General features: G+C 38.6%; 1 protein-coding gene across 4 annotated transcripts in view; it reads right to left on the bottom strand.

The window, feature by feature from the left end:
* Positions 1 to 540: 540 nt before the first annotated feature.
* REEP3 (receptor accessory protein 3) overlaps positions 541 to 26,916 on the bottom strand; it is a 95,182-nt gene continuing 68,806 nt past the window's right edge. The window contains exons 4-8 of one of the 4 annotated variants that reach the window (XM_008270080.5): positions 26,487 to 26,607; positions 26,169 to 26,282; positions 13,622 to 13,769; positions 5,416 to 5,561; positions 541 to 4,753 (exon numbers count right to left, since the gene is read on the bottom strand). In XM_008270080.5, coding sequence (XP_008268302.2) covers positions 4,697 to 4,753; positions 5,416 to 5,561; positions 13,622 to 13,769; positions 26,169 to 26,282; positions 26,487 to 26,607 — 586 coding nt within the window. In that variant the 3' untranslated portion in view covers positions 541 to 4,696. Of the gene's footprint in view, positions 4,754 to 5,415; positions 5,562 to 13,621; positions 13,770 to 13,983; positions 14,302 to 17,253; positions 25,760 to 26,168; positions 26,283 to 26,486; positions 26,608 to 26,916 lie in introns of those variants that run through there. The other 3 variants (XR_016221625.1, XR_016221624.1, XR_016221623.1) reach the window with 3 other exon arrangements.

Here is a 26,916-nt window from a genome sequence, read left to right as displayed (position 1 = left end):
TTTAAATTTCTGACCTCTTTGGATCATCACAAGGGTATACCTGATGGTAAAAATATAGCTGCATTTAAAATGCTATTTGGAAACACATTCACACACATTATATTTCATAATGAAGTAACACAAAGAAACTTTCCTAAAACATAGGATTTCTCTCTAAAGCTTAAATGTGAGGCAGACAGACGTCTGACTTTAAAACAGATGGAATCCCAGAACATTTCCAGGATACATAAATCTGCATTTTGTGTTACATTTTATGCCTGAGACAGCTACCCAATCCCAACTGATGGCTACGGTTTCAGTGTTGTCTTTCCTCTCTTCCCTTCTAATATTCACATGTAACCTTATTTAGTGTTTCTTGTGTAGCATCCTATGGATGAGTATTTCAGAATGTGTATGATTTTAATATTCTGCTCTGTTGCTTGTAATCTTAAGAGTGCATATATATATATAGTCCATTATTTAATCAAGACATACTTAGTAATAAATAATACCAATTCAGGGAATCTACCATATGTACTCTGATAGAAAAAAAAATACAAATTGCCACTAATAAAACCTGTTTATTTTATATTACAGTTTTCAAAAAACATGTTTGTAAAATTACTCTCAAATTGAGCTTAAATATAACCTTTACAAAGAGATCAAAATTGTGTAACATTATTTAACTATTAAAGTACATAGATTTAAAAGGTGTTAGATGAGAAAATGTTAAGTTTTGGTCAATGTCTAAAAGAAAGTTAATAATAATAATAATACAGTTAATTAAATCTGTATGATACCACTAATGGGTTAAGCCTTAAAAACATTTAGGGGAAAAAAGTTGTACTTTCCCTTCAGAAAGCTTTAATATTAAACATTTACTAAGAAATATATCGTGCATACCGTGAAAATAATGATCTCAAAATTTACCTAATTGCTTCACAAATGAATCAGAGAAACCATAGAAAACTGATTTAAATACATATTTTAACTCCTTAAATTTTCCTGATAAGATACTCAAATGAAAATTTTGTCCCTTCCAATTAAATACAAATTATTCATATTAATGATATTATATTTTTAACATCATAAAATTTCAAGCATTTTCCAAAAACACAAACTCTGTTATTAAAATAAAAAGAAGGAAAAAAAAAAACTAAGAAAATATTTATTTAACCAATGTTTTTCAGAAATTTGGTATATTTACAAACTTTGTAACACTGTAGAAATCTTTGGTGGTGACACATGGAATAAGATCCCTGAAAACACTTCAATTTTGTTCCATCCATCAGTCAGCGTGGTCAAGTATTTATATTCAGTAATGCTGGTATTATCAGTTTTTAGCCAAACACACACACATATATAGTGAGGTGTGTTTAGGGGATCTTATGTAGAGCCTAGGTGGGTTTACAAAATTAATTACTTGGCAGTAAGCTTATTTCTGGCTCCTTATGTATTAGACGAAAAAAACATTGCAAACAGAGTAAGTTAATCCTTATTCCAGAACAAACTCTGGAAATAGTTAAGTATTAATGAACAAGTTGAATAAATGTGTAGTAAAATTAAACACTGGCTAAAATTTGTGGATAAACTTGAACAGCTACCAAGAGTATCCTGTGCATCTAATGCCCATACCCCAAGTAGCAGCAAAGGGAAGCAAGGCACTGTGGTCTACAGATAACATTTACCTCTTTAAAAATCAGCAGACTTACAAGCAGAGAAACAAAAAGAGGCCTGCTCTACCTGAAAGGAAACAAAAATATATAATCTTAACATACAAAGTTCAAAGAAAAGGGCATGCTAAAACACATGTAAAGAACCAAAATTAAAGAAATGAGAAAAGGAGAGAAAAGAAATGACAGAAGAGAAAGATGATGTAGGCTGTGTGTGAGGATTTCACAATAGAAATATTAGAGGCAGTGTGGTGGGTGTGAGGGAGTACAATCACACACAGGGACTTGCATTATCTCTGAGACTGGTGTGGTCTTTGATCAAGCACTTTGATTTTACAAGTGTAGAGGAATAAATAATTCATCTCATTTAGGAAAGTGGGAGTTTTTTGTTTTTGTTTTTGTTTTTGTTTTTTTTTTAAATAGGTTTAATACTGAGATTAGACTTGAAAAAGATAAAGTGGTACAAATCGGCCCCCAAAGATAATGTTCCTGATAGAAAGTCACTTGTGCCTTGTTAAGGCAATTTGAGATGACACTGCCCTTTGCTTAGGCAATGCAAGCACATTGTAGCATTTATACTGAGAAGTCTAGTACCAGCAATATAGACAAAACTGCCTTCCAACAGTTTGTAATTAGAAATCAAAGGAATTTTGAACAGAAATTAAAGACTGCTTCAAGGAACTAGGAGGCTAAAAATTAGTCAAGGTAAAGTAGATGGAGACATTCATAGAGAGTTAAACTTTGGGAGAAAAACACTGGGTGAATTTTTACTTGGTACTATGTTATACAGCTTCCCTTGATAAACTGGGAAAATTGGTTCCAGGATCCATCTCCCTATACCTAACCCCCATGGATATCAAATTCTGTGAATGCTCAAGTCCCTCATATAAATCCTTTAAATCATTTTTAGATTACTTATAACATCTGATGAAGTATAAGTGCTATGTCAACAGTTGTTAGGATGTGTTCTTTAGGGTACAATGACAAGAAACATGTCTGTACGTATGTGGTACACAGCTATTCAGGTTTGTTCTATAGTTAGTTGACTTTGTGGATGCAGACCCATGGATATGGAGGGTCAAGTACATCAAGAATGTGAGATTAGAAAATATTTTAGGATTAGTGTGAACAGACTATGTATAAATCATGCAAAGGTACTTCTGAGTAAACATTTTGTTCTTGCCAATACTTTGAGATGGTCCTAAATACACTTTACCAACTGGATTTCTTTCTTTCTTTCTTTCTCTTTCTTTCTTTCTTTCTTTCTTTCTTTCTTTCTTTCTTTCTTTCTTTCTTTCTTTCTTTCTTTCTTTTTTTAAAGATTTATTTTTATTTACTCAAGAGGCAGAGGCAGACACAGAGAGAAAGAGAGAGAGAGAGAGAGAGAGAGAGAGAGAGAGAGAAAGTCTTCCATCCTTTGGTTCACTCCCTAGATAACTGCAATGGCTGGAGCTGTGCTGATCAGAAGCCAGGAGCCAGGAGCTTCCTCCAGGGCTCCCACATGGGTGCAGGGGCCCAGGGACTTGGGCCATCTTCTACTGCTTTTCTAGGCCATAGCAGAGAGCCGGATCGGAAGTGGAGCAGCTGGGACTTGAACCAGCACCCATAGGGGATGCTGGCACTGCAGGCAGTGGCTTTATCCACTCTGCCACAGCACCGGCCCCATGGATTTCTTTCTTAAGAGGTGAAAGAAATTAATTATCTCATAACTCTCACTGTTTTTTTCTTTTTGACAAAGAAGTAGGTCAAGCAAATTATATAAATTATATAAGCATAGTTAAATGCAAATTTGATTACTGATCACTAAAACCATCACCAAAATATATACTGACTTAGGATACCTAATTAATAACTTTATTAGTATAACCTGAAAAAGCCTGAGAATCCAATCACTCAAAATGGTACTTTTTCTAATAACTTCTACTATGTAGGATTAATAACATTGGTATTTTGTATTGGCACTCATCTTTAGGAACTTATCTTAGCCAGGAGATTCAAATGATTTCAGTCAATGCCAGAGTCTGTAAACCAGCAGCACATATCACTGCTAAGCTTGTGAGTACATTGGCTGTTGGATAATTTTATGAATTGGTAAAGACCTTAGTGTTCTTTCTATGAATGTATTCACAAAAGCCACCATTTTTAAAAGCTGAAAATCTAATCAGTGTCTACAAAAAATCTGCTAAGTTCAAGTATGCTGCACTAACTATGGAAAATTGGTTAATGTTTGAAATAACTTCTCATTTGTAAAGAAGATAATTAAAAACAGTTAAATTTTAGCTATATTTTTCTATTATTAAAATTCAGTGAATCTACCAAATGAAACCCACAGGAAAAGAGATGATGTAATTCAAAGCAAAAATGTGTCATGTCGGAATATGACAAACAACAACAAAGACAGTGTCAATAAAGTTTAAAGTATATGTACAGTTGTAAAATAAGTAAACAATTTTCAAATGTGCAAAAGTAGTTAGAAGAAAAGTGCTATGTAGATACCTGGTTTTCAAATATCTGTTTCAAAAACTTTCAGATGCTAGAAAAACTAGAAAGTACTATAAAAAGAAAAACTTAAAAGACTATATATAAAACCTTATTATTTTACATTATGTCCTTATTATATCACTGCCAGATCAGAGGCCCATTTAATTATTATCCTCATGTGATAGAACATAAATGGAGGTAAACAATACAATACCACAAAGGCTGAAGTATCCTGATCCATAAAAGAGACTCTTCAAGTATACTGTGGGTGTATGTTTCATCTCCTATCCCAGGCACTCAAGGCTGCTGACGAACTTGCAAACAGATAACATGACTTTCTATCACTTCTGACACATATGTTAATAAACCTTGCATAACTACCTTTAGTAGTCAGTATTTGGAAGTATTGTTAGAGAAATAAAAATTCTTTCAATTCACAAAAGTAAATCCTACCACTCTCATAATTTAAAAAATTATTTCAATGTGTAAATCCTGAATATATGTTAGAAAATGAAGTCGATTTATAAGTATTGTTTGTCTTGAGATATCCGAAGTGTACACGGCTAAAAATACACCTGTGGTCTCTTCTTCACTTTATATTTTAGTGACCCATACCGCATCTGAAGAGAGAAATATGTTATTAATAAGAATTACATGATTACTTTTTAAGACTAGACTTAATAATTCATATATAGCAATTTTAACCTTTCTGATATAGAGAATCAATTATGCTATAAGTGTATATAATACAGCACTACTTCTATAAATATAGTCAGTGCAATATATGCCCCAAGTTACTACTAATAACAGAAACACTATTTTCTATGTGTTGCTTACTACAGTGTGAAGGACTATTGATCATAAAGATCTGAGCCCATTCACTGTCTTCCACTGTTTTCTGGGCACAAAGACAATATACTATTATGGATCAACTTTTACTCTTTTTTTATTTTCATGGAGAGTTGATCGAAAGCAAAACTGTATAGCTAATTTTCTTGTGGCTTTCCTCGTTTCTGCAGAGTCACCACAGGCTATTCATGACAATCATGTGATTAAGCTAATGTGGGAAAAGCCATTCTGTTGTTATAGTGGAAGACATAGATTTACCATTCTCAGAATCTCCAGGTATTCTAACACATCTGATCTGAAAGAAGAATTTTCCTGTAACTGCTGTCTCACAAGCCCAGTCCTTCATTTGTGGAAAATGTACACCCTAAACGATAACCAGCAGGAAGATCCCTTAATGCCAGTCATTAGGAAAGCGACTCTACACTTGACTGACCTCCTTGCGGCCTTTGACGGTTTTCACAGACTTCATGCTCTGTGATCTTCGAAGTCCTTTATGCGTTAACATCTCATCATCTGAATATGTCCCATCCGCCTCTTCATCTGTCTTCTCCTCTCTGTCTTTCAGTGGAATTCCGTAGCCTAAACAAGAGATCAAAAACAGCGTGTCTTGGTAAAGGCACACCAGTCGGTGCTGGCCATTCTCTGCCTGGCTGGCATCTGCCGATATCCTCTCTCATCTGCACTGTGTTCCCTGCTGCCACTCATTAGTAATCTTTGTCCCTGTGATCTGCCAGAGGAAGCTTGAAACTCCTTCCCTCCAGGAAGCTCTCTGACCATCCTTATTTTCACTATGCATTTTTCAGAATGATTAAAAATTAACTTACTTTTGAGTAGATAACACATTCGTCTTGTTCAAAAACCAGAGAATTTAAACAGGCGTGTAGTCATGTCCTTGGTACCCATGAGTTCTCTATATGTGAGTTCCACATCTGTGAATTCAACCAACTTTGGACTGAGAATATCTGGGGGAAAACTGTCTGTATTGAATGGGTACATTTTTTTCCCTTGTAATTAGTTCCTAACCAGTACAGAATAACAACCATTTCTATAGTATTTACATTGTGTTAGGTATCACCAGTAATCTAGAGGTGATCTCAAGTACACTGGAGGATGTGCACAGGTTATATTCAAGTGCTGTACCATTTTTAGAGGAGAGAATTGAGCACCTGCAGATTCTGGTGTCCTGAGGAGCAAGGGTTGGGGCTCCTAAACCAATCCCTCATGGATACTGAGGGATGACTGCATGGTCAACAGTCTCTTCCCACCATTTCTCCTTTTCAGGAATTCTAAACAACCCAAGCCTTTGTGTGTCTTTGTCATTTGCACTTTTGCCTTTACTTAGGTCACATGCCACATGTTCTGTCAAGAGTGGGGACGGCAGGATGAACTTAAGGAGTGAAGGAAGACCCAAACAGGCTAGAACCTTGGGCAAGACAAGTTCATGGGGTAGGTGATGCGGACATCAAACCAGCTCTGTTGCAGCTGCCGAGATAAAATCCAGCCAGACAGGCTACAGTAATTAGAAACACCACAGGCTATAACGACAAGTGTTAGAAAAAACAGCCAGCATCAGATGGTTAGTGAGAGATCATGTGGGTGTGCTAACAGGTTGTTAGATGTAGCTACAATAACCTACCACCATTGGCCAAAATGCAAACATCCTGGCAGTCTGGCTGGTTATTGTCGAGAAGTCCGACAGCACTCTGAGGCTGCACCCAGGGACAAGAACTCTCCCTTCCCCAAGGTAAAGATGTTCTCAAACTGCCTTAACTGTTGTTAATACACAGATTGCTGGGCACCAGCCCAGGAGTTTCTGATTCAGAAGGCCTAGAGTAGGGCTGCAAATGTCTACTTCTAAGGTCCCTGGTGGATGCTAGGCTGATGGTGGGGCCAACACTGAGTTCCACTGCAAAAGGCTCCCAGAGAGAGCACAGGAGAGGCCTGTCTAAGGCAGCCAGAGTACTCGGTAGGTTATAAAGACAGGGATGAGGCTACTAGGCCCCATGAAGTCTCAAATTCTGCTTTTATAAGGATAAAGAGCATAAATACTTAAATCTTCAGGGGAAGAAAAAGCAGAAGGGGCTTCCAGACTCAGGAAAAGGCAAAGGATGGACTGCATGCATGTGAAGAAAATGTGCCCAATACATGTTTGTCCATCTGCTCTCTCAGGACACAAATAACTTGGGACTCACTAAACAAGCCACAAAAGCACTGCTTTAAGCATCTTATTCTGACACGAATATGAACTTTAAATGGCACTAGGCAAGTATAGTTTTGTATTGCCAGACTTCGAGGCTAGGAATTAGGAAGGGTTTGGAAGTAGAATCTGCCACCATTTAGACCACAATCCTTTGTTTTCCTGCAGTGCTGGTTTAAGGTTCTAGGTAGCAGAGAAGCGTGTGCAGAGGGTCAGGGCAGTGAGGGAGCTCAGCTGCTTGGACGAACGAATGCCAGGAGGCCAGGGTGGCCATTAGAGGGCAATGGGTCCCAAGCCTAAGGAAGCACTCCCAGGGCACTGTGAAGTGGGAAAACAAATGTACACACAGAAAAAGACAGGAAAATCAAAAAATGAAACTGCTATGTTTCATGGAAGTAGAGTTTTAGGTACTTTTAAGCTTCTTCATTTTCTCCTTTTTTATTTGCCAATTTTTTATTTAAAAATTGTTTCTCCCATAATGCAGGAAAATAAACAAAAAGAATAGTTTTTCAGTTGTCATTTCTAGATTTTTTTCCCCCTATGGTTGTTGCTTACATAATACATATTCCTGATCCTAATATGCTGAAGCACAGAATCAAGGCAAGGTAAGGATCAGAAAGGAAGCAACCATGATTCCTTTCTTTCTTTCTTTTTTTTTTTTTAACTCTCAGGGGCAAGATTTTGGCATGACAGTTAAGGTTTGAGTCCTGATCCAGCTTTCTGCTAATGTGCACCCTGGGAGGCAACAACTGATGGCCCAAGTACTTGGATCCCTGCCACCATGTAGGAGGCACAGATTGGGTTTTAGGCTCCTGTCTTTGGCCTGGCCCAGATCCAGCCATGGCAAGTGTTCGGAAAGTGAACTAGCAGATGGAAATCTCTCTCTCTCTGCCTTTCAAATAAAATGAAAAATAAGAAATAATAGTTTTTTTGAAGACTACTCATGTAGGCTAAGACTACAGTTCAACAAACATAGTCCTTGCTATATTAATTGCCTCTCATTTTGTATAACAGCAATTGAAATTTTATTCACAGGGTGATTTTACATCTTCTTCTTTCCTTCTTTCCTAATTTCAGCTTAAAAGTACCTTACTATAGTTCCAGAAAAGCTATGTATGGATAGATTCATTATTCCACGAGTATTTTTAAAATTCTACTGCATATCAGGTACTGTGCTAAATTACTGGGATACAATGGTGAAAAAGACAAGAAGATTTCCAATCAAGAAACTTATAGTCCAATGGAGGAAATAGACTCTAAGAAGCACTATGATGCTGTAACACATGCTATAAACAGAAGATAAGGAGGAGGTACCATGGGAGCATACAGCAAGGTAATTAACCGTGCCTAGGTCTTGGATAAGGGGGTTGGGTTATAAGCCTTGTAGGAAGTGGTGACTGAACTAAATCTGGACAGACTCCTGATTCTACAGAGCTAGCATGTGATGGAGTGGGAGAGGCGCCTGGGGAGCCAACATCCTTCATCAGAAAGCAGCCGGGTGGGAGGCACTCAAGTACTTGAAGCAGAAGGGCAACACAATTATACTTGGGTCCTGTTATATTCTTCTTTCACTTTGGAGAAAGAATTAAAAATGGATGAGCCTAAAGGCAGGGAGCCTGGGTAGAGAGGCTGCTGCAGTACGGCAGGTCAGAACTGATGGGAGCCCATGGAGTGGGATGGAGAAAGTAGCTGAATTCGGGCTTTATCATGAGATCAAATTGACAAATTGAATTTACTTATTAAAGCAATCCCTGCATCAAACAGACAAGACACTAGAGTCAAAGACAATATCTTCATTAGAATATATATTTCTATATAAATTGAAACTGAAAAAGATTACAATTATTTTTCAAAATAAACAGTATTATTTTATTTCTGAATTTAATAGACTTTTTAAAACTATTTATTTTCATTTTATTTGAAAGGTGGGGGGTGGAGGGGATATCTTTTCATGCACTGGTTCACTCCGCACATGCCTAGGACAGCCAGGGTTGGGCCATGCCAAAGCCAGGGCTGCAGAACCCAAGCATTCGAGTATCACCTGCTGCCTTCAAGGACGTGTCTTTAGCAAGCTGGATCGTAAGAAGAGGAGCTAGGACTGGACTTGAATCAGGCACTCCCATATGGGATGCAAAAGTCCCAAGTGCTGACTTAACTGCTGTGCCAAACACCCACTCCTACATTACTTAAAAAAACAAAAACACTAAAAATCTTACCTCAAAGTACGCTGGGAACATTTTAGTAATGTTTTTTTTGTTTGTTTGTTTGTTTGTTTTGTTTTGTTTTTTTTTTTTTTTTTTTGACAGGCAGAGTGGACAGTGAGAGAGAGAGACAGAGAGAAAGGTCTTCCTTTACCGTTGGTTCACCCTCCAATGGCTGCTGCGGCCAGCGCGCTGCAGCCGGCGCACTGCGCTGATCCAATGGCAGGAGCCAGGTGCTTCTCCTGGTCTCCCATGTGGGTGCAGGGCCCAAGCACTTGGGCCATCCTCCACTGCACTCCCTGGCCACAGCAGAGAGCTGGCCTGGAAGAGGGGCAACCGGGACAGAATCTGGCGCCCCGACCGGGACTAGAACCCGATGTGCCAGCACCGCAAGGCGGAGGATTAGCCTATTGAGCCACAGCGCTGGCCAGTAATGTCTTTCCAGACATAATGTGTGTGTGTGTGTGTTTAACACATAATTTTCCTTATAGCAACTCTTTTCATGCATCTCCCATACAGGATTATAGCACACCATACTGTTTTTGTTTTTGTTTTCCCTGCACAATCTGGATACACTTTCATGACCTAAGCGTAGACTGACATTATTTTTCCAGCCTAATAAGTCACCTTTTGCTTGGACAAATGCTTGCTCATTTATCTTGGACCTTAATTTGCTTCAATATTTGTTGCTATTAACAATAAGAAGTACATGTTTCTACATAATCTTTGAATACTTGACTGATTATTTCCTCGTGATACATTCCTAGAAGTTTCCTGGTGAGTTAGAAGGAATAAATGTGGATGATCACTGCCAGATTATCACTCCAAAGGACTGTTCCAAAGGACTCATAAAAATGTACATGAGAGTGTGCGCCCCAACACGCTTGCTGTGGTGGTGTTAAAACATGTCCTCCAACTCTGACTCCACCTTCCCTTAAATCTCACAGGCCTTTGTACCTGTCTCAACAAATTACTACAGAAATGTGGTGGACGTGATGCTGCAGGACCTTTGCCAGCTTCTCCCGTTGCGCTGCTACCACTCAGAGTGACCATGTGGAGAGACGTTGCTCCGGTCTCAGCCACTCCAGCCACCAGCTGTTAGACCCCTTGCAGGTCAGACACCAGACGTGTGAGCTCTTCTCTGAGATCACACCTTCAGCTTCAGCTGCGTGAGATCCCGAGCAAGAACTGCTTTGTTGAGTCCAGTCAACCCCAGACACATAAATAAAATTAATGACTGTGAATGTTTTAACCTACTGTTTTGGGGTGGTTTGCTATGTAGCAATAGATAACGGTTACTGACACAGAGAACACAAATAAAAAAAGGTGTTTTTTGGTTGTTGTTGTTGGTTTTTTTTGCTAATATGGTGAGCAAAAAAATTATCATTCCTACTATTTATTATTTCTTTGGACTACCTGAAGCTGAAAATCTTCAAGTATTTCTTGGTCAGTTGAATTCTTTGGTAGAATTGACAATAATTGGTTTCTAAGCATTCCTGCATTGCTGAAAATTGCAATGCTTTGCTTCTAATATGAATATAATGGGAATATGTTTGACAGTTTGTAGCTTATCTTTTTTTTTGGTGTTTTCCCCCTATATACTATGTTTATATTTTTTTAATGTAGAAAAATCTCTCAAACCTTTGGTTATGTTTTCTCATTCTGATGTTATGCTTAAGAGAGTTTATAATTCCTAAGATTATAAAAATATACAAAGGACTGTCCCATTACATGGTTTAGCTTCTTACATTTAAATCTTAACACTTAAAGAATTTACTTTGATCTAAGGCTTGAGGCTGAGGTGCAATTTCATTTTCTCTACCTTGTAAGTCTTCTCATTTATTAAATAGTCTGCCTTTGTCCAAATAGTCTGAAAGGCCACCTTTCTCATGTGAGAAATTTCCATGTACACCTGGATTTGAAACCATCATGATTATTATTACTGTCTCTTCACCTCTTCCAGTCTTAGAACCATACTTCTTTATTAACAATATTGACAGTGGCTGGTATTGTGGCGCAGTGGGTTAAGTTGCCACCTGCAATGTCAGTACCCCATATGAATGAGCTTTGGTTCAAGTCCCTGCTGTTCCACTTCCAATCCAGCTCCCTACTAATGTGCCTGGGAAGGCAGTGGAAGATGGCCCAAGTACCTGGGCCCCTGTCAACTCCAGTAGGAGATCTGGATAGAGTTCTATGCTCCTGGTTTTGGCCTGGCCATGTGGAGTGGATGAGCAGATGAATGATCTTGTTGTTGTCTGTTTCTCCCTCTTTGTTTTTAAAACAAAAAAAATCTTAAAAAAAAAAAAAAACAACAACCAATATTGTCTTAAGAGAAAGTTCTGGTCAGATTTTCTGTCCTCAGGGAAGCAAAGCTCAGAGTATAAGCTATTCTGTACAAACTTGGAACTTGAGAAAAGTGATGCATATTATAATTTTTATTTTATGACTTTCTTTTATTGCTACATCTTACTCTACATTTTTATAAATCTTAAAGTTATTTTAATTTCACGGCTTGAAATTTAAGAACTAAACAGCGCCTCAAGTTCTTAAAATATTTTAGTCACAGAATTTTAAAGGGTAAACAGCATAAAAAATATTATAGGTTTTCATATTCATAATCTTCTTCACTTAGATAACTGAATATAATTCTCAAGAAATTCTAAAGTATATTATGGATAAGCTGCTGATAAAGGAGTCAGATTATCTTGTCTAAATCTACAAATTATAATATATATATCATATCCTATAATTAAAATCAATATTTAATTTTAAGCACATAAAATATCTGTATTAAAAACTGCTTTTGGATTATTAATATATTAATAAGGCTCACAATTCTAAGTTCAGTGGTTCTACCTTCTTAAAGGCATCACCATCCTGATCAATGGTTAATGCTTAGTTGCTACTTTTTAGGTAATAGTCAACAACATTGTAAAGTTATTCATTTGTAGGAGAACTTGGAAGAAAGTTCATTATTTTTTCATTTTAAGGAGGGAGTGTTATTTTATTTTTTCAGACTACTTTCAATTATGAAGGATGACTTTCCATTGACTTCAAAACTTCCTTTTTAATCTATTGCATAATACTTAAAAATTTTATCAATATAAAGAGAACAGATTTATTTCATAGATATAATTCTAAGAAGAAAACCATATTTCTCTCCCTCAATCCCCCAAAACTTCTACTTTTTAAGAGAAAAGATCAAATAACCCTGTCTCTTATGGCCTTACTTTTATAAGGAAAATCCTGAAGATCTCAGTTCTTATCCTTGCTAAGACAAACTGACTAACAAACTGTCTTATTTAGGTGTATGTTTCTAAGACACAATAGTTTACGGAGGTTTCAGTGTGTATCAACTATGGCAAGCTCATAATTCATAGAGAATGTGTCCACAAGTTAGCTCTTGAACTAGAATATGTAATTTCAAAATAGTTTCCACTGAAATAATCCTGTTTTCAAACTGAGTCATCTTTCATCTCCTGCTTCAAACTTTTTATCTTATGAGTCAATATCCTCATTTTGTTCACAGCCTTTACGGTAGAGAGTGTTTTAACTGTAATACTGCTTAGATGTCAGTATACAGTTTGTGCAGAAAGAGCACTGATCACAGGTCAGCACTACTGCTGGTGGTAAGGAGGTGGTGGTGACCGTAGATACCCACAGTATCCAACAACTGGTAGCAACACAAGAGGCCACTGCCACTTTCTTAGCTAGATGGTCTTAGGCCCAGCAAAAGCCAACTACTAACCTCATTTAAAGAAAAAGAACAGGGTGCAGCATTTTGGTGCAGTGGGTTAAGCTGCTACCTGTGATGCCAGCATCCCATGTGCGCAGCCAGTTTGAGTCCCAGCTGCTCCATTTCTGACTCTGCTCCCTCCTAAAACACCTGGGAAAGCAGCAGAAGATGGCCCAAGGGCTTAGGTCCTTGTGACCCCACGTGGGAGATCCACCTAGGGTTCCTGGGTCCTAGTTTTGGCCTGGCCTAGCCATGGCCATTGCAGCCATTTTGGGGGAGTGAACCAATGGATGGAAGATATTCTGTCTCTCTCTCTTCTTCTCTAACCCTGCCTTTCAAATAAAATGTCACTTAAAAATACAGTTAAATGTAAAACTCAAAAATATAAGCATAAAAGTAAATCCTGTATGCTCAAATTCCAGGAGTCACAATAGATTATGCTAGAACCATCATGACCCCCAGGTCCCATTATGAAAGTATGCATAGATTAAACAAATGAGCACACCTCCTGATTCACTGGGGCCTGCTTTACTCTTCTTTTTTCCTTCTGGGAGAGGCTGATACGGTCTCTGTCCCACAGGCTCGTCACCGTGGATAGCTGTTAGGTCATGCATACTGAAACTTCTTAAACGTTCAGTTATAGCACCTTGGCTCTATTTGACAGAGAAGTGATAAAACTAAGGGAAAAATACTTTAACATATTTAATACACTTACATTCAACATTATAAATGTTAAAACATCTTATTATGAAACATAATAACCTCTTGTGACATTAATATCATGCCAGAACATTTTACTATGGGATTTTCAGAAAAGTTGAAAGATTTATACAATGAACATTCACACATGAGAAATATTTCAAAATATTTGTGGAAAAAAGCATTAAAATGTAAGTTTATTTTGATGCAAGATGTTTTGAAATGCATGCACATTTTTTTCATAATATGAATCAAGTAAATATATATATTCTTTAAAGCACTTAATATCTTTATAGTTAAACCAATCAAAGTCAGATCTTCCAGTTTTTAAGTTTCAGCTAATAAAAATTAAATAAGCAATTCAATTCCCAGGGTTGGCGCTCTGGTGTAGCGGGTAAAGCTGTCGCTGCAGTGCTGGCATCCTACGTGGGTGCTGCCGGTTCCAGTCGCAGCTGCTCCACTTCCGATCCAGCTCTCTGCTATGGCCTGGGAAGGCAGTAGAAGATGGCTCAAGTGCTTGGGCCCCTGCCCCCATGTGGGAGACCCAGGAGAAGCTCCTGGCTCTGGATTGGTGCAGCTCCAGCTGTTGCGGCATCTGGGACCCCCCTCTCTCTCTCTGATCGGCGCAGCTCTGGCCATTGTGGCCATCTGGGGAGTGAACCAGCAGATGGAAGACCTCCCTCTCTCTCTCTGACTCTGCTTCTCTGTAACTGTGCCTTTCAAATAAATAAACAACTCCTTAAAAAAAAAGAATTCAATTCCTGATCTGCACTGGCCATATTTTAAATATTGCATGTGGCTAGTGACTACTGTACTGGACAGGGCAGATAACAGAACATCTGGATTGTTGCAGAAAGTTCATTGATTTTCATCATCACACAGCTCCAAAAGGGACATTTTCTGAACTTCTCAGATACAACTACATTTTCCGCTAGTATAAAGCTTTGTAGAAAAAATAATTTCTAAAGTTATCCACTTTAAATTTGCATAGCATATAGATGACTCATTTCTTATTTATAGGTGCATTAAAAATTCTTCTGAAGGTTTTTTTACACTTATTATTTCTTCTTTTCACACATGTGAAGTTATGAGAGTCTTGAGTTATAACGTTACCATAGAAACTCATCCATAATGGTTCATCTTTACATTTCAAAGTCAAAGGTGTTGCAGATATTCAGGAATCACTGCTAACCTGTATTTCACACTGAACAAAATGGTCTTGACTCAGTACGTACTCTAGGCCAATGTCCTGTGATAAAAGCAACGCCATTCCTAATGCCTTGCTGGAGCTTTGTATTTCTACCTTATTTTTTGAATTGTGATAAGGAATTTTTAAAGAGTATGTATCTTCAATAAAAATAATTGTATCATACACATTTTTTTTTTTTTTTTTTTTGTGACAGGCAGAGTGGACAGTGAGAGAGAGAGAGAGACAGAGAGAAAGGTCCTCCTTTGCCGTTGGTTCACCCTCCAATGGCCGCCGCGGCCGGCGCGCTGCGGCCGGCGCACCGCGCTGATCCAATGGCAGGAGCCAGGAGCCAGGTGCTTTTCCCGGTCTCCCATGGGGTGCAGGGCCCAAGCACCTGGGCCATCCTCCACTGCACTCCCTGGCCACAGCAGAGGGCTGGCCTGGAAGAGGGGCAACCGGGACAGAATCCGGCGCCCCAACCGGGCCTAGAACCCGGTGTGCCGGTGCCGCTAGGCGGAGGATTAGCCTAGTGAGCCGCGGCGCCGGCCTGTATCATACACATTTAAAAACATTCCTGGGAAAGTTTTGTTCATTCTCCTTGCTTCTTCATTATCGGGTATCATTTACTAATTGAATAGATTGGTTTGCAGAAGACTTCAGAGACAAACCAGCAGGAAGAGACCTGTGCTCATCTGAAACAGATGCCTTGTTTTCTCAGAACTGCCATATTCTTCACCTCACCTCTGAGATTCTGGTCCTCTCAGCAGTCTGGACATTTGCCTACTGCCTCACAGGAGGCAAATGGCATGCACATCCATGAACCCAAGGAAGGACATTTAGGAATACAAACTCTCACCAAAAATCACTGAGTCTGTTTACCTTTATGATTATATGAAGAAACTTCAAAAAGTTCACAGAAAGTGGAATTAAAGGGTAATTTTAAAAATTTAATTTAGGGGCCAGCGCTGTGGCATAGCAGGTAAAGCCGCCGTCTGTAGTGTTGGCATCCCATATGGGCCTTGGTTTGAGTCCCAGCTGCTCCCCTTCTGATCCAGCTCCTTGCTATGGCCTGAGAAAGCAGTAGAAGGTGGCCCAACTTGCACCTGCGTGGGAGACCTGGAGGAAGTTCCTTGCTCCTGGCTTCAGATTGGCACAGCTCCGGCCATTGCGGCCGACTGGGGAATGAACCAGCAGATGGAAGACTTCTTTCTCTCTCTCTCTGCCTTTCCTTCTCTCTGTGTGTAATTCTGACTTTCAAATAAATAAATAGATATTAAAAAAATAAAATTCAAATTAAAATATTCACTTGAAAGAATGACACAGAGAGGGAGAGGGGGAGAGAGAGAGAGAGAGAGATCTTATATTCTCTAGTTTATTCACCAAATGTTTGCAAAAGCTGGAGTTAGTCTAGGCCCAAGCCAGGAGCCAGGAACTCCATCTGAGTTTCCCATGTGGGTGGTAGGGACCCAAATACTTGAGCCAGCATCTGCTATCTCCCAGGCACATTATCAGGAAGCAGGATCAGAAGCTCAGAGTAGCTGGGACTTGAGCCAGGTACAAGGGGCAACTTAACCTACTGTGCCACAACACTTTTATTTTTATTTTAAAATTTTATTTTAAAAATTATAATTTTTATTAATGCAAAAAAAATTTGGAATCTGTGCACAGTTTTTCATGATATGCATTTTCCATGAATTTTTTTTTAAGATCTCTCATATCATCCACAAACTCTGATACCTTTAACAAGCATAATCAACACATTTCTTAGGATGTTATCAGATACATGAACCCACATTTCACTATTATATCTATTGTTGGGCTACATATATTTTGCCTCCAGAGCAAGAATTTAAGAAACTAGAGAGGGACAAACCTTACACTTCTTTTATTCTCTGGGTACATCTGGTATGCTGATACTAAAAACATTATAAGTAAAAGCACTTCTCTTCCTTCTTCTTTTTTATTATTTTCAACTGCTAAAGAGTTCTCCATATAGAGCAGGTGTTTTCACGTAAACACTGAAGTTTTATTGCAGAAGTGCAGCAGCAAACTACAGGTATGGTCATGCATGTATCTACAGGTAGACCACACCATCAACTAGAGATATGCTTCCGATTTAGATTACCCTGAGGTATCTGGGTGATCTACTTTCATGCTGAGTTTTAATTAAGCTCTTGAGTCACCATCCTTATTCTTATTATCAATAGTTTAGAATTATCAATGCTCTCAAAGCTTCAAGGAAAGCCACATGCTGGGAAAAGCAAAGGGGACGGCAATCATCTTTGAAGAGCCTCCCCCTTCAATACTTCAACGGGCATTATCATTATCACCTTGAAAACTGGATTTTCCACTGGATTTTTTTAATGGGCCTAGAATAGAACTAATATGAGAATTAGCAAAGTACTGTAAACTTCAAAAACATTATATAAATTATAAATACTCAATGCAACCACTTAAAGGAGAGCTATAAAAAAATCTTATCTAAAGGACTATTTTTTCCTTTTAGTTTTTATATCTTCAGCACAAAAGTCCACTAATAAAAGAATTATATTTGCTACACAATGTGAGTAGCAATACCTTCTCTCCACCCTAGAATTCAAAATCATACGTATGAAATAGTTCTTTTTTTTATTTTTTATTTTTATTTTTTCAGACAGAGTGGACAGTGAGAGAGAGAGACAGAGAGAAAGGTCTTCCTTTGCCGTTGGTTCACCCTCCAATGGCCGCCGCGGCCGGCGCGCTGCGGCCGGCGCACCGAGCTGATCCGATGGCGGGAGCCAGGTGCTTCTCCTGGTCTCCCATGGGGTGCAGGGCCCAAGCACTTGGGCCATCCTCCACTGCACTCCCTGGCCACAGCAGAGGGCTGGCCTGGAAGAGGGGCAACCGGGACAGAATCCGGTGCCCGCCCGGGACTAGAACCCAGTGTGCCGGTGCCGCAAGGCGGAGGATTAGCCTAGTGAGCCGCGGCGCCGGCCCTCATATGAAATAGTTCTAAGAATGCAGTATGGTTATTAGTAGACAGGGGAAAATAGACAAAAATTAAAATAGTACAATGTTTAGGTAGATGGAATGAGTTATTTTTCTAAAAAATTTCTTCAATATTATAAAATTAGTCATCGATGGTTTAATTAAGGTTTTAATTGTAATACTGTAGTATTTGTAGTATTTATGAACGCTTCTGATTCATTTCTTACTCATGTTTCCTGCATCTAATCCTTTATTATCATTTAAAGAAAACAGTTTTAGGGCCAGCATTGTGTTGTAACTTTGCCTTTCAAGTAAAATAAAATAAACACCTTTACAAAAAATGGTTTTTTACTTTGAGGGCACAACAGGGCACTGTAGTCATGTCACACATGTCAATTACAGTGTCAAATGGTATTAAAGTTTGGTTTGAATTAATAATACTTTCTTTATGTATTTTCTTTTAAGATTCATTTATTTGAAAGTCAGAGTTACAGAGAAGAAGAGACAGAGTCAGATAAGAAGGTAGATCTTCCATCTGCTGGTTTACTCCTCAAATGGCCACAATGGCCAAAGCTGGGCCAATCCAAAGCCAGGAGCCAGGAGCTTCTTCCAGGTCTTCCTCGTGGGTACAGCGGCCCAAGCCCTTGGACCATCTTCCATTGCTTTCCCAGGCCATAGCAGGGAGTTGGGTAAGAAGTGGAGCAGCTGGGACTTGAACTGGCGCCCATATGGGATGCAGCACTACTGGCAGTTGCTTCACCTACTATGCCACAGCGTTGGCCCCAGTAATTTTTTTGATTTGTATGATATCAAACCAAAAATATAAATGAGGGGGGCTGGTGCTGTGGCATAGTGGGTGAAGCTGCTGCCTGCAGTGCCGGCATCCCCATGGGCACCAGTTCAAGTTCTGGCTGCTCCACTTCCATTCCAGCTCTCTGATATGGCCTGGAAAAGCCCAGGGCCATACCTTGGGCCCCTGCACCCATGTGGGAGACCCGGAGGAAGCTCCTGGTTCCTGGTTTCTCATTGGCACAGCTTTGGCCACTGGGGCCATTTGAGGAGTGAACCCACGGATGGAAAACCTCTCTCTCTCTCTCTCTCTCTCTCTGCTTCAGCCACTCTGTAACTCAGCCTTTCAAATAAATAAATCTAAAAAAAAAAAAGAGTGAGGAAATGTTCTAGTCTGAGGGAGAAAATATGACAGACACAGTAGTCTTGATCAAAAGGATAGAAAGGGGGTGTTACTACCCATCCCAGCATCTTAGATGCAAGAAGTGTATACACTGTGCATATTAAAATTGATTCTAAAAACCCAAAGACAAAGTAACAGAAAGATTATGATGAGAATACTAATTCAAAGTAATTAAATATTCTACAGAAAAATTTACATCGAAACAGATCATCATTAGCAGAAGTGTTCCTAACTATGAATCAGCTGGCTCAAAATCCTCAGGGTTTGGATTTGGGTGGATTCAAATGTCCATTGAAGAAACTGAGATGACTGGATGGACTGAGCAGGCAGGAGGGCTGGGCCCAGACTAACACACATAAGCCCTGAGGGTTCTTCAGCTGAGAAGCCATTACCAGCTATGTCCTCACACAGAGCTTGTTTTACATCTACCCACACCAGCACATTTGAATGTCCACTCAACTATCTGAGTGCATGGTCAGCATCTGTAAAAAGGGATCCTACATGGAAGGCTAATTCTCATTTTACACTCAAATAATTCTGCTTTTGTTTAAGTACTTCATTTCCTGAATAACACTGGATCAAAATCTCTGTATTTTGTGTTAAATAAAAGGAATCTATTGTATTAATCAGCACCTTTGTGTAAACCTTTAACCTGTTTATTGTCACATTTTTATTAAGAATATAAAAACATATAATCAGTAAGGCTTTATAATCTTACAAGCACAAAGTATTCTCTTACAGAATAATTCTTATTATAACAATCAATAATGAATAGCCAGTAAGCTCTGTTTTGTTGATCCTTGACATGTTACATTATAATTGCAGATGAGATGAGTTCTCAGTTTTTAGTGAAATCCCTTTTCCCTCTGGACATTTAGCAATTAATCAGATCAAGTCCAGAATGGAGCTGACTGCATTTGCATTGTTATATATTTTAGTATTTTTAAGACTGGAGTAATACATGGTTACTGAAGAATGTTTAACACAGAAAGATTAAAAAAAGGAAATAAAAACTATCTGTAACCTATCACCCAAACTACCTATATATGTTTACATATCCTTTTCTTTTTTAAAAAAAGGTTTTATTTATTTATTTATTTGAAAGTCAGAGATACACAGAGAGAGGAAAGGCCGAGAGAGAGAAAGGTCTTCTATCTGCTGGTTCACTCCCCAAATGGCCGCAATGGCTGGAACTATGCCGATCCAAAGCCAAGAGCTTCTTCTGGGTCTCCCACGTGAGTGCAGGGGCCCAAGCACTTGGGCCATCTTCCACTGCTTTCCCAGGCCACAGCAGAGAGCTGGATCACAAGTGGAACAGCCGGAACTCGAACTGGTGCCCATATGGGGTGCCGGCACTGCAGGTGGTGGCTTTATCTGCTACAGTGCCTGTCCCCTTTTTTTCAACCTTAACAGTATTACCATTTTGGGGCTGGTGGTTCTCTTTGTGTGGAGACCCATCCTGTGCTTTGCAGGATATTAAGCAGCATTCCTGGCCTGCACCCACTAGATAGCAGTGGCCAGTCTCCCAGACCCAATTAGCGACAATCAGAAATGTCCCCTGGTGGGGAGGGGGTGGGAAACCCTTTCCCAGTCAGAATCACTGTTTTAGATGTATAAAGGGTTTTAGAAGCCAGATTTCACCTCTGTTTTACAGGTGGGAAAATGATTTCTTGGAGGATTCAATGCAGATGATTTGCCCCAAATCCCATGACTAATTAGTTAGTGACAGAACCAAGACTAAAAAATCCAGATTTAACTCCACTGCTATAGAATTTGATCATTACACCATTCTGCTTCCCCAGGTTGCCTTTTTCTCCCATCTCTGGACATATGTTCCCTTTTTAAGTGAATATATTAAGTGGCTTGAATAGCCTCCAATCACAAAGGAAAAAACAAAACAGCAAGGTGTCAGGACTTCTGGCCCAATTAGGATCATTTAAAGTCAGTAAGTTTTCAGGACCTCTACCTGTGAAGTTCTAAGTCCTGCTAAGCTGACTGTTTTTGTATCTGGTAAAGAATCCAGTAGGAAAGGCTCCCAGGGAGGATTTCGCACAGCCGGCTAACACAGCGAGCGGCACTTGTCTTCACTGAGCTTCACCGGGCAGTGGGGCTGCTCACCTGCGCCCAGGCCGGCCACAGCTCTCACGTGGATGAGCATCCTCAGCAAAATCCTTAAGGATCCTTCGTATGTTTATGCTTTGCTCAGCCAGAAATACACTTGTATACTGACCTTGCCAACAGATGCCTGGTAATGAGGTCACAGAACTGAGCACTATGTTCAGAAAATGGCTTTCCAATGTAGTAGATGCTCTGATTAGCTTCCTTTGCCTACTGTCATCTTTAACATGCTTAGGTGGTTCAGCCTGGGAGCCACTCGCTATTGCTATTAAGAGTCCAAGAAATTTTAGCCTGAAAGGTATTTTTAACAAACTATATATTTAATACAATTAAAACAATTCTCAAATCATACTGTTGGTTTTGCTGTAGTTTCTCCTTAAACTTGATCTATTTCCTATTTCAGTTTCAATTTACTCTTCAGTATGAAATGTGTGCTTCAGTGATTTTTTTTACATCTACAGATGAAACTAATTTTGCCAACTTTAAAACAAACAGTGTAACTCGAGGCAAACGATGTCAGCATTATGTTGTGTTCAGCAAACTTAATAACTATTTCTAATTTTCTAATGAATAAAGTATGAGGACTCTTCAACAACTTCATGGGAAATGAGTCCTATGAGAAAAGTGCACATGGGCTTCAGAATTTTTTGGGTAGCTAAACACACTTAATCTTTTAGTTCCACTTTTCATTAACCTTTTGAAGTGACCTTGTAGACTACACGATGGAGTCTCCAAGCTTCCTGTACTCATGATGAACACCAGTGAAGGTTACCTTCTATGTAAAGGGATTTTGTTGATAAAGGAATCACTACATCACACACAACTGGGGACAGTTTCTAAATGATTTCCTATTATGGGATGTTTTTCTACTTGTTTTGCAGTGGTGACTTAGATGATTTTATGCCCTCTACTTCCTGCCTTTGGGGGTAGTGAGGTGGTTTTCAGGCATTAAAAACTTATAAATGTAACAACAAATCAAAAAAGAAAAAAGAAATAGGACAGCTTTTATAACATTTTGTACAGAAGTGTTTCCCTTAGAGAGAATGCAGGTTTTAATAACAGGGAGTGATGGATGGCTCATGGTAACCAAAGATGAGATAAAATTTTCTGTCGGTCAACATCAGCTCCAGCCAGACAGTAGTCAGAGAGTAGGGGCCATATCTAACTGGTTCAGTGCTGCATCCCCAGCACCTACCACATATATAAGTAGGCACTAAAGAAAAAGATGTTGGATATCTGGTTATGAAATGTAGGATGCTAAATAGCAGTACAAGCAAAGTATGAAATTAAAATAAACGAGGCAATGAGGATGACGGACAGAGTGCAGAAAGCTGATGCCCCACATACAAGATTTGGCATAGGAGACACAGTCAAAATAAAATAAGCCCCACAAATAAGTTACATTATGTAAAAAAGTACCTCACTGACCAGAAGGACTAAAACTAAACTTAAGTGTTAAAATTAGAGGCTGGTATTGTGGTGTAGAGGATCAAGCCATTGTCTGTGATTACAACATCCCATATGGGTGCTGGTTTGTGTCCTGGCTACTTCACTTCCAATTCAGTTCCCTGTTAATAGCCTGGGAAAAGCTGCAGAAGATGGCCCAAGTGTTTGAGCCCTTGACAGCCACATGGGAGACCTAGGAGACGCTCCTGGTTGTTGGTGCTGCCTGGTCCAGCGCTGGCCATTGTGGCCATCTTGGGAGTGAATCAACAGATGGAAGATATCTCTCTCTCTCTCTCTCTCTCTCCCTCTCTCTGTGTACTCTGCCTTTCAAATAAATAAATAAATAAATCTTTAAAAAAAAAAAACAAATGTTAAAGTGAGGAGGGAAAAAGGGATTTGTGTGCTTCTATAGTTTCTAAAACAGTGTTGTAAAATGTCTAAGTAATTTTTCAAGTTAAAATTTAATTTTCAATTTTTCCACATACAATCATGTTGAATAGTGCTCTAGAGTATGAAAAATTCGGACAGTAGCTTCCTGCAGTGTAAATAAATACCTGCACTTGGTTTGTAAAGTCCAACAATACTAAATTTTATATCGAATAAAAGGCAACAAAGCTTCAGTCCTTCTCATCCTCATTCCGTGCAGATGCAGCCACATTAAGCCCCACTTTTCCTAATCCACCAAGTGAAAATTTTAGTTCCCCCACCACCTCCTTCTCTTCCTCCATCCTCCCAACACAGACAATCACAGTTGTTAAATCCTTAGTCTGTGTTCTCATTCTTATAAGGTAAATGCTGTTTACTGCTGAGCCCACTCTGTCATTATATTGCCTTTCTTATATAACTTTTGTTGTTTTCCCAGTTAATGACTATACTTCTTTCCCCCTCCCCCTTTCTCATTTGCTTAGTATGCCTACTCTCTCCCTCTTTACCTTGTCTCCAATATTTTTAAAGATGCCCAAGGCTGATGTGCAAGTGCCTTGGTACCAGCCGTCTGTAGCTGGTGTGTTTTCTGACTGGGCACAGCACATGCTCTCTCATCCTTGCACAGAATGACACCTAATAGACAGTTCCCCTGAGACATTCCTCCTGGTGGTTTTGATCCATCCCATCTGATTTTGACTGGCTGCACTCAGATGTGCTGCATAGCATTCTCTGTGGGAATTCCTAACATCTTCCTTCTGTGCTTGCTAACCAGTTTCCATTTTTGTGGATTATTCCCTAGTTTTGGCAGAACACATCTTCCCTGACAAACAGTGTACAGTAGGTAAATCTTGTGACTTTGCATCCCTTGAATTATATAGCAAATTTTTTTTTCTAAGTTCATAATTGACTGATGGTGGACACCTCTGTGTTTGCAGGTTTTACATTCAAGGAAACAACTGCTGACTGAAAATATCTGAAAAAATAAACTACATCTGTATTGAACACACAGACTTTTTTTCTTGTGCTTTAAGTCATCTTGAGGTGACAAAGCACTTTCCTGCTGGATTATGGTTTTTTCAGTTTTTACTGGTTGAACTCTTCATTCAGTAGAGCCAGTAAGCCTTTGACTACCATATAAATTGATAATGTGTTATCTCAAAAAAATATTAAGCTGAAAAAAGTATTTAGAGGCTGTGTGTAGTTTATATGCAAAGACTATGCCATTTTATATAAGGGACTTGAACACCTGTGGATTTTTGGCTACCTGAGTGGGGGTGGTGGTGACGGTGGCTGTTTGCCCCGGAACCAATCCCCTGCAGTTTCACTATTTAGAAACTTCATACCATTCTGATTCTGGATCACTTGAATTTAACAAGCTCTTAATCTTTGGAACCTGTGAGAATTCTCTCCTTATCACTGATGTTTTGGGATATCCAATGACAGCTCAGTGTTGTTCCTTCTTTTCAGCCATTATGCTGGGCACCCTGTGGGCCCGTTCAATCTGAAATTCCTGTCCTTCAATTCTGGGAAATGTTGTATCATTTCTTCGACAATGGCACATGTTCTCTTTTTAGAATTCCTACTTGTTGAATGTTGGAGCTCCTGGGTGACATTTTTTTAGCAGTTATGGAAATCAGGAAATGTGTTTGCATTAAGCAATAAATAAAATGTAAACAATCTTTGACAATAGTCTTTTAAACTAAAAATTTTTACATTTTTAGTATTCATTTATAAACCTATCTAAATAAAAAGATATCAAGAACCAAATAGGAAAACTATACATTAAGATATTAACAATTAGTAGTCATTGATAAATTACAATTGACTTACAAGTTTAATGTTGCATAGTTAATGAATTTCCATTTAATTTTGCTAGGTTATAATTTGAAGTTTTTGACTTGGTGATTATATTAATTTTGACACCTGAGCCAAAGATCATTGAAAAGTGAAAGTACCCTCATTTTATACCCTTTGTCTTTGAGATGATAAGAAATCACCACTTAGCTAGGGTTATTTATTTCTATAACACTCTTGTTTAACGCAAGAAAATGAAAAGAAGTGAACTTGAAAGCACACACTACTATTTACTTCAATTTAACTTAATAGCAATAAACTCAAATATTCCCTTTGAGGTGAATACATGACACCACTGTTTATTGGAGCTCCTACTACATGCTGTCAAGTACTGTGTGCTTTTATATATGCTCTCACAGATAAGTACGTGTCACTCCCAATTCATTCATGAAGCAACTTGAAAAAACAAAAATCAACTAAATTGCATTTGGAGACCCTAGAAAGTCACATTTAGCACTTTCTTCATCTGAAGTCTGTTTTTCCTCATATATTACATACCAAAATCAATCATGCTATGGTACTTAAAATAAGTCACACCAATTACTACATGCAAGGAATTCCAAAAGCCATAATGCAAATTTTCACAGAAGGCATTCAGTTGATAACTTGGCTTGCAAACACAATGAATAACATTAGTAATTGGCTAAATAAAAATCTCAAGTCTTTAAGAACAGAATTTTTTCATGCCTTATTTTGAATAATCAGTTACCTCAAATTGATTGAAGTAGAAGTGCAGAAGTAAGCCAGAAATCCTACCAAGATATTGCCATCGACAGAAAGAGAGAGCAAGCGAGAAAACACCAAAGACAGAGAAAGAAAGAATGATCATCTTTACTTAAGGAGATTTATTCAAACTATTTTTAGGCTATAAAGTGGAAAATTATGACATAATGATATTTTCAGATATGTTTCATTTATTAACTACTCATCTGGTAATCAATTAAGAAGTTTCAAATATTGAATAAAAAAAATAATGCTAAAAAATCCTTAAAATTAAGTAGTTATTCTTTCCATTACTAGAAAGATCACAGTAAAGCAAAATTCCGACATAATTTTATACTGATCTGAAATTAAAAGCTGAAATTAAAATTAAAATTAAAATTATTTCATCTGTGACTTAATGTGACATTGGATAAAGAAGGTAAATGAAAAAAAATTTACCTTCACTGCAGCAGTGACAGCAGCAGAAGCTGCTAAGTTTAAGCCTTGCCGTCCAAAATTTACCACGGTCTCATAGCCTTTTTCCTTTGCTTGTACAATATAATCATCGATTTCCTATGGGAGGGGAACCACATATTGTTATCCAACTATATAGCTAAGTTACAACCACATATTATTATTCAACTATATATATATGGTTAAGAATCCACTGTTTTCTTTCCATACTACAATAGTTTCACTAATTTTACGGCATAAAGCATGTGTCGATATATATACATTTCTAAAACATGATTTGTGGAAATAATGGACATGTCTTACCCTTTCCTTTGAAGAAAGAAATGGATGAAGGAACTTTCTGTATATTAAACTTGCTCCTTTAGTGTAAGGACTGAGCAACCATATGACAAAAGCAATCTTCAGCTCATAGTACAGGGGAAACCTAGCAAGAAACAAATGGGGAAAAAAAAAGTTGGTGAAAAACTACATACATAGACAATGTGGAAATCACAAAAATACTTTTGCGAAAGATCACTTACTGAGTTGTTTTCACACATAAAAGTTAGTGATCAGGGGAACAATCATGCTTGAATTGATAAGTACAAGAAGCAAGAGTGAGAAAGCTGCCAAACTGTGGCATTAACAGCATGTAGTCGTGGCAGGGAGGTACATCCACCTAGTCTGCAGAGCTCCAAAGTGCCATGTGAGTACCTGGCACATGTCACAGCATCAGGGTATAACTTTATATGCT

This window comes from Oryctolagus cuniculus, chromosome 15 (genome assembly GCF_051225735.1).
Source record: "Oryctolagus cuniculus isolate XC-2025 breed Fujian yellow rabbit chromosome 15, ASM5122573v1, whole genome shotgun sequence".
Taxonomy (NCBI): Eukaryota; Metazoa; Chordata; class Mammalia; order Lagomorpha; family Leporidae; genus Oryctolagus; species Oryctolagus cuniculus.
Note: the sequence above shows the minus strand (reverse complement) of the source record. Positions and strands in the feature narration are given on the sequence as shown.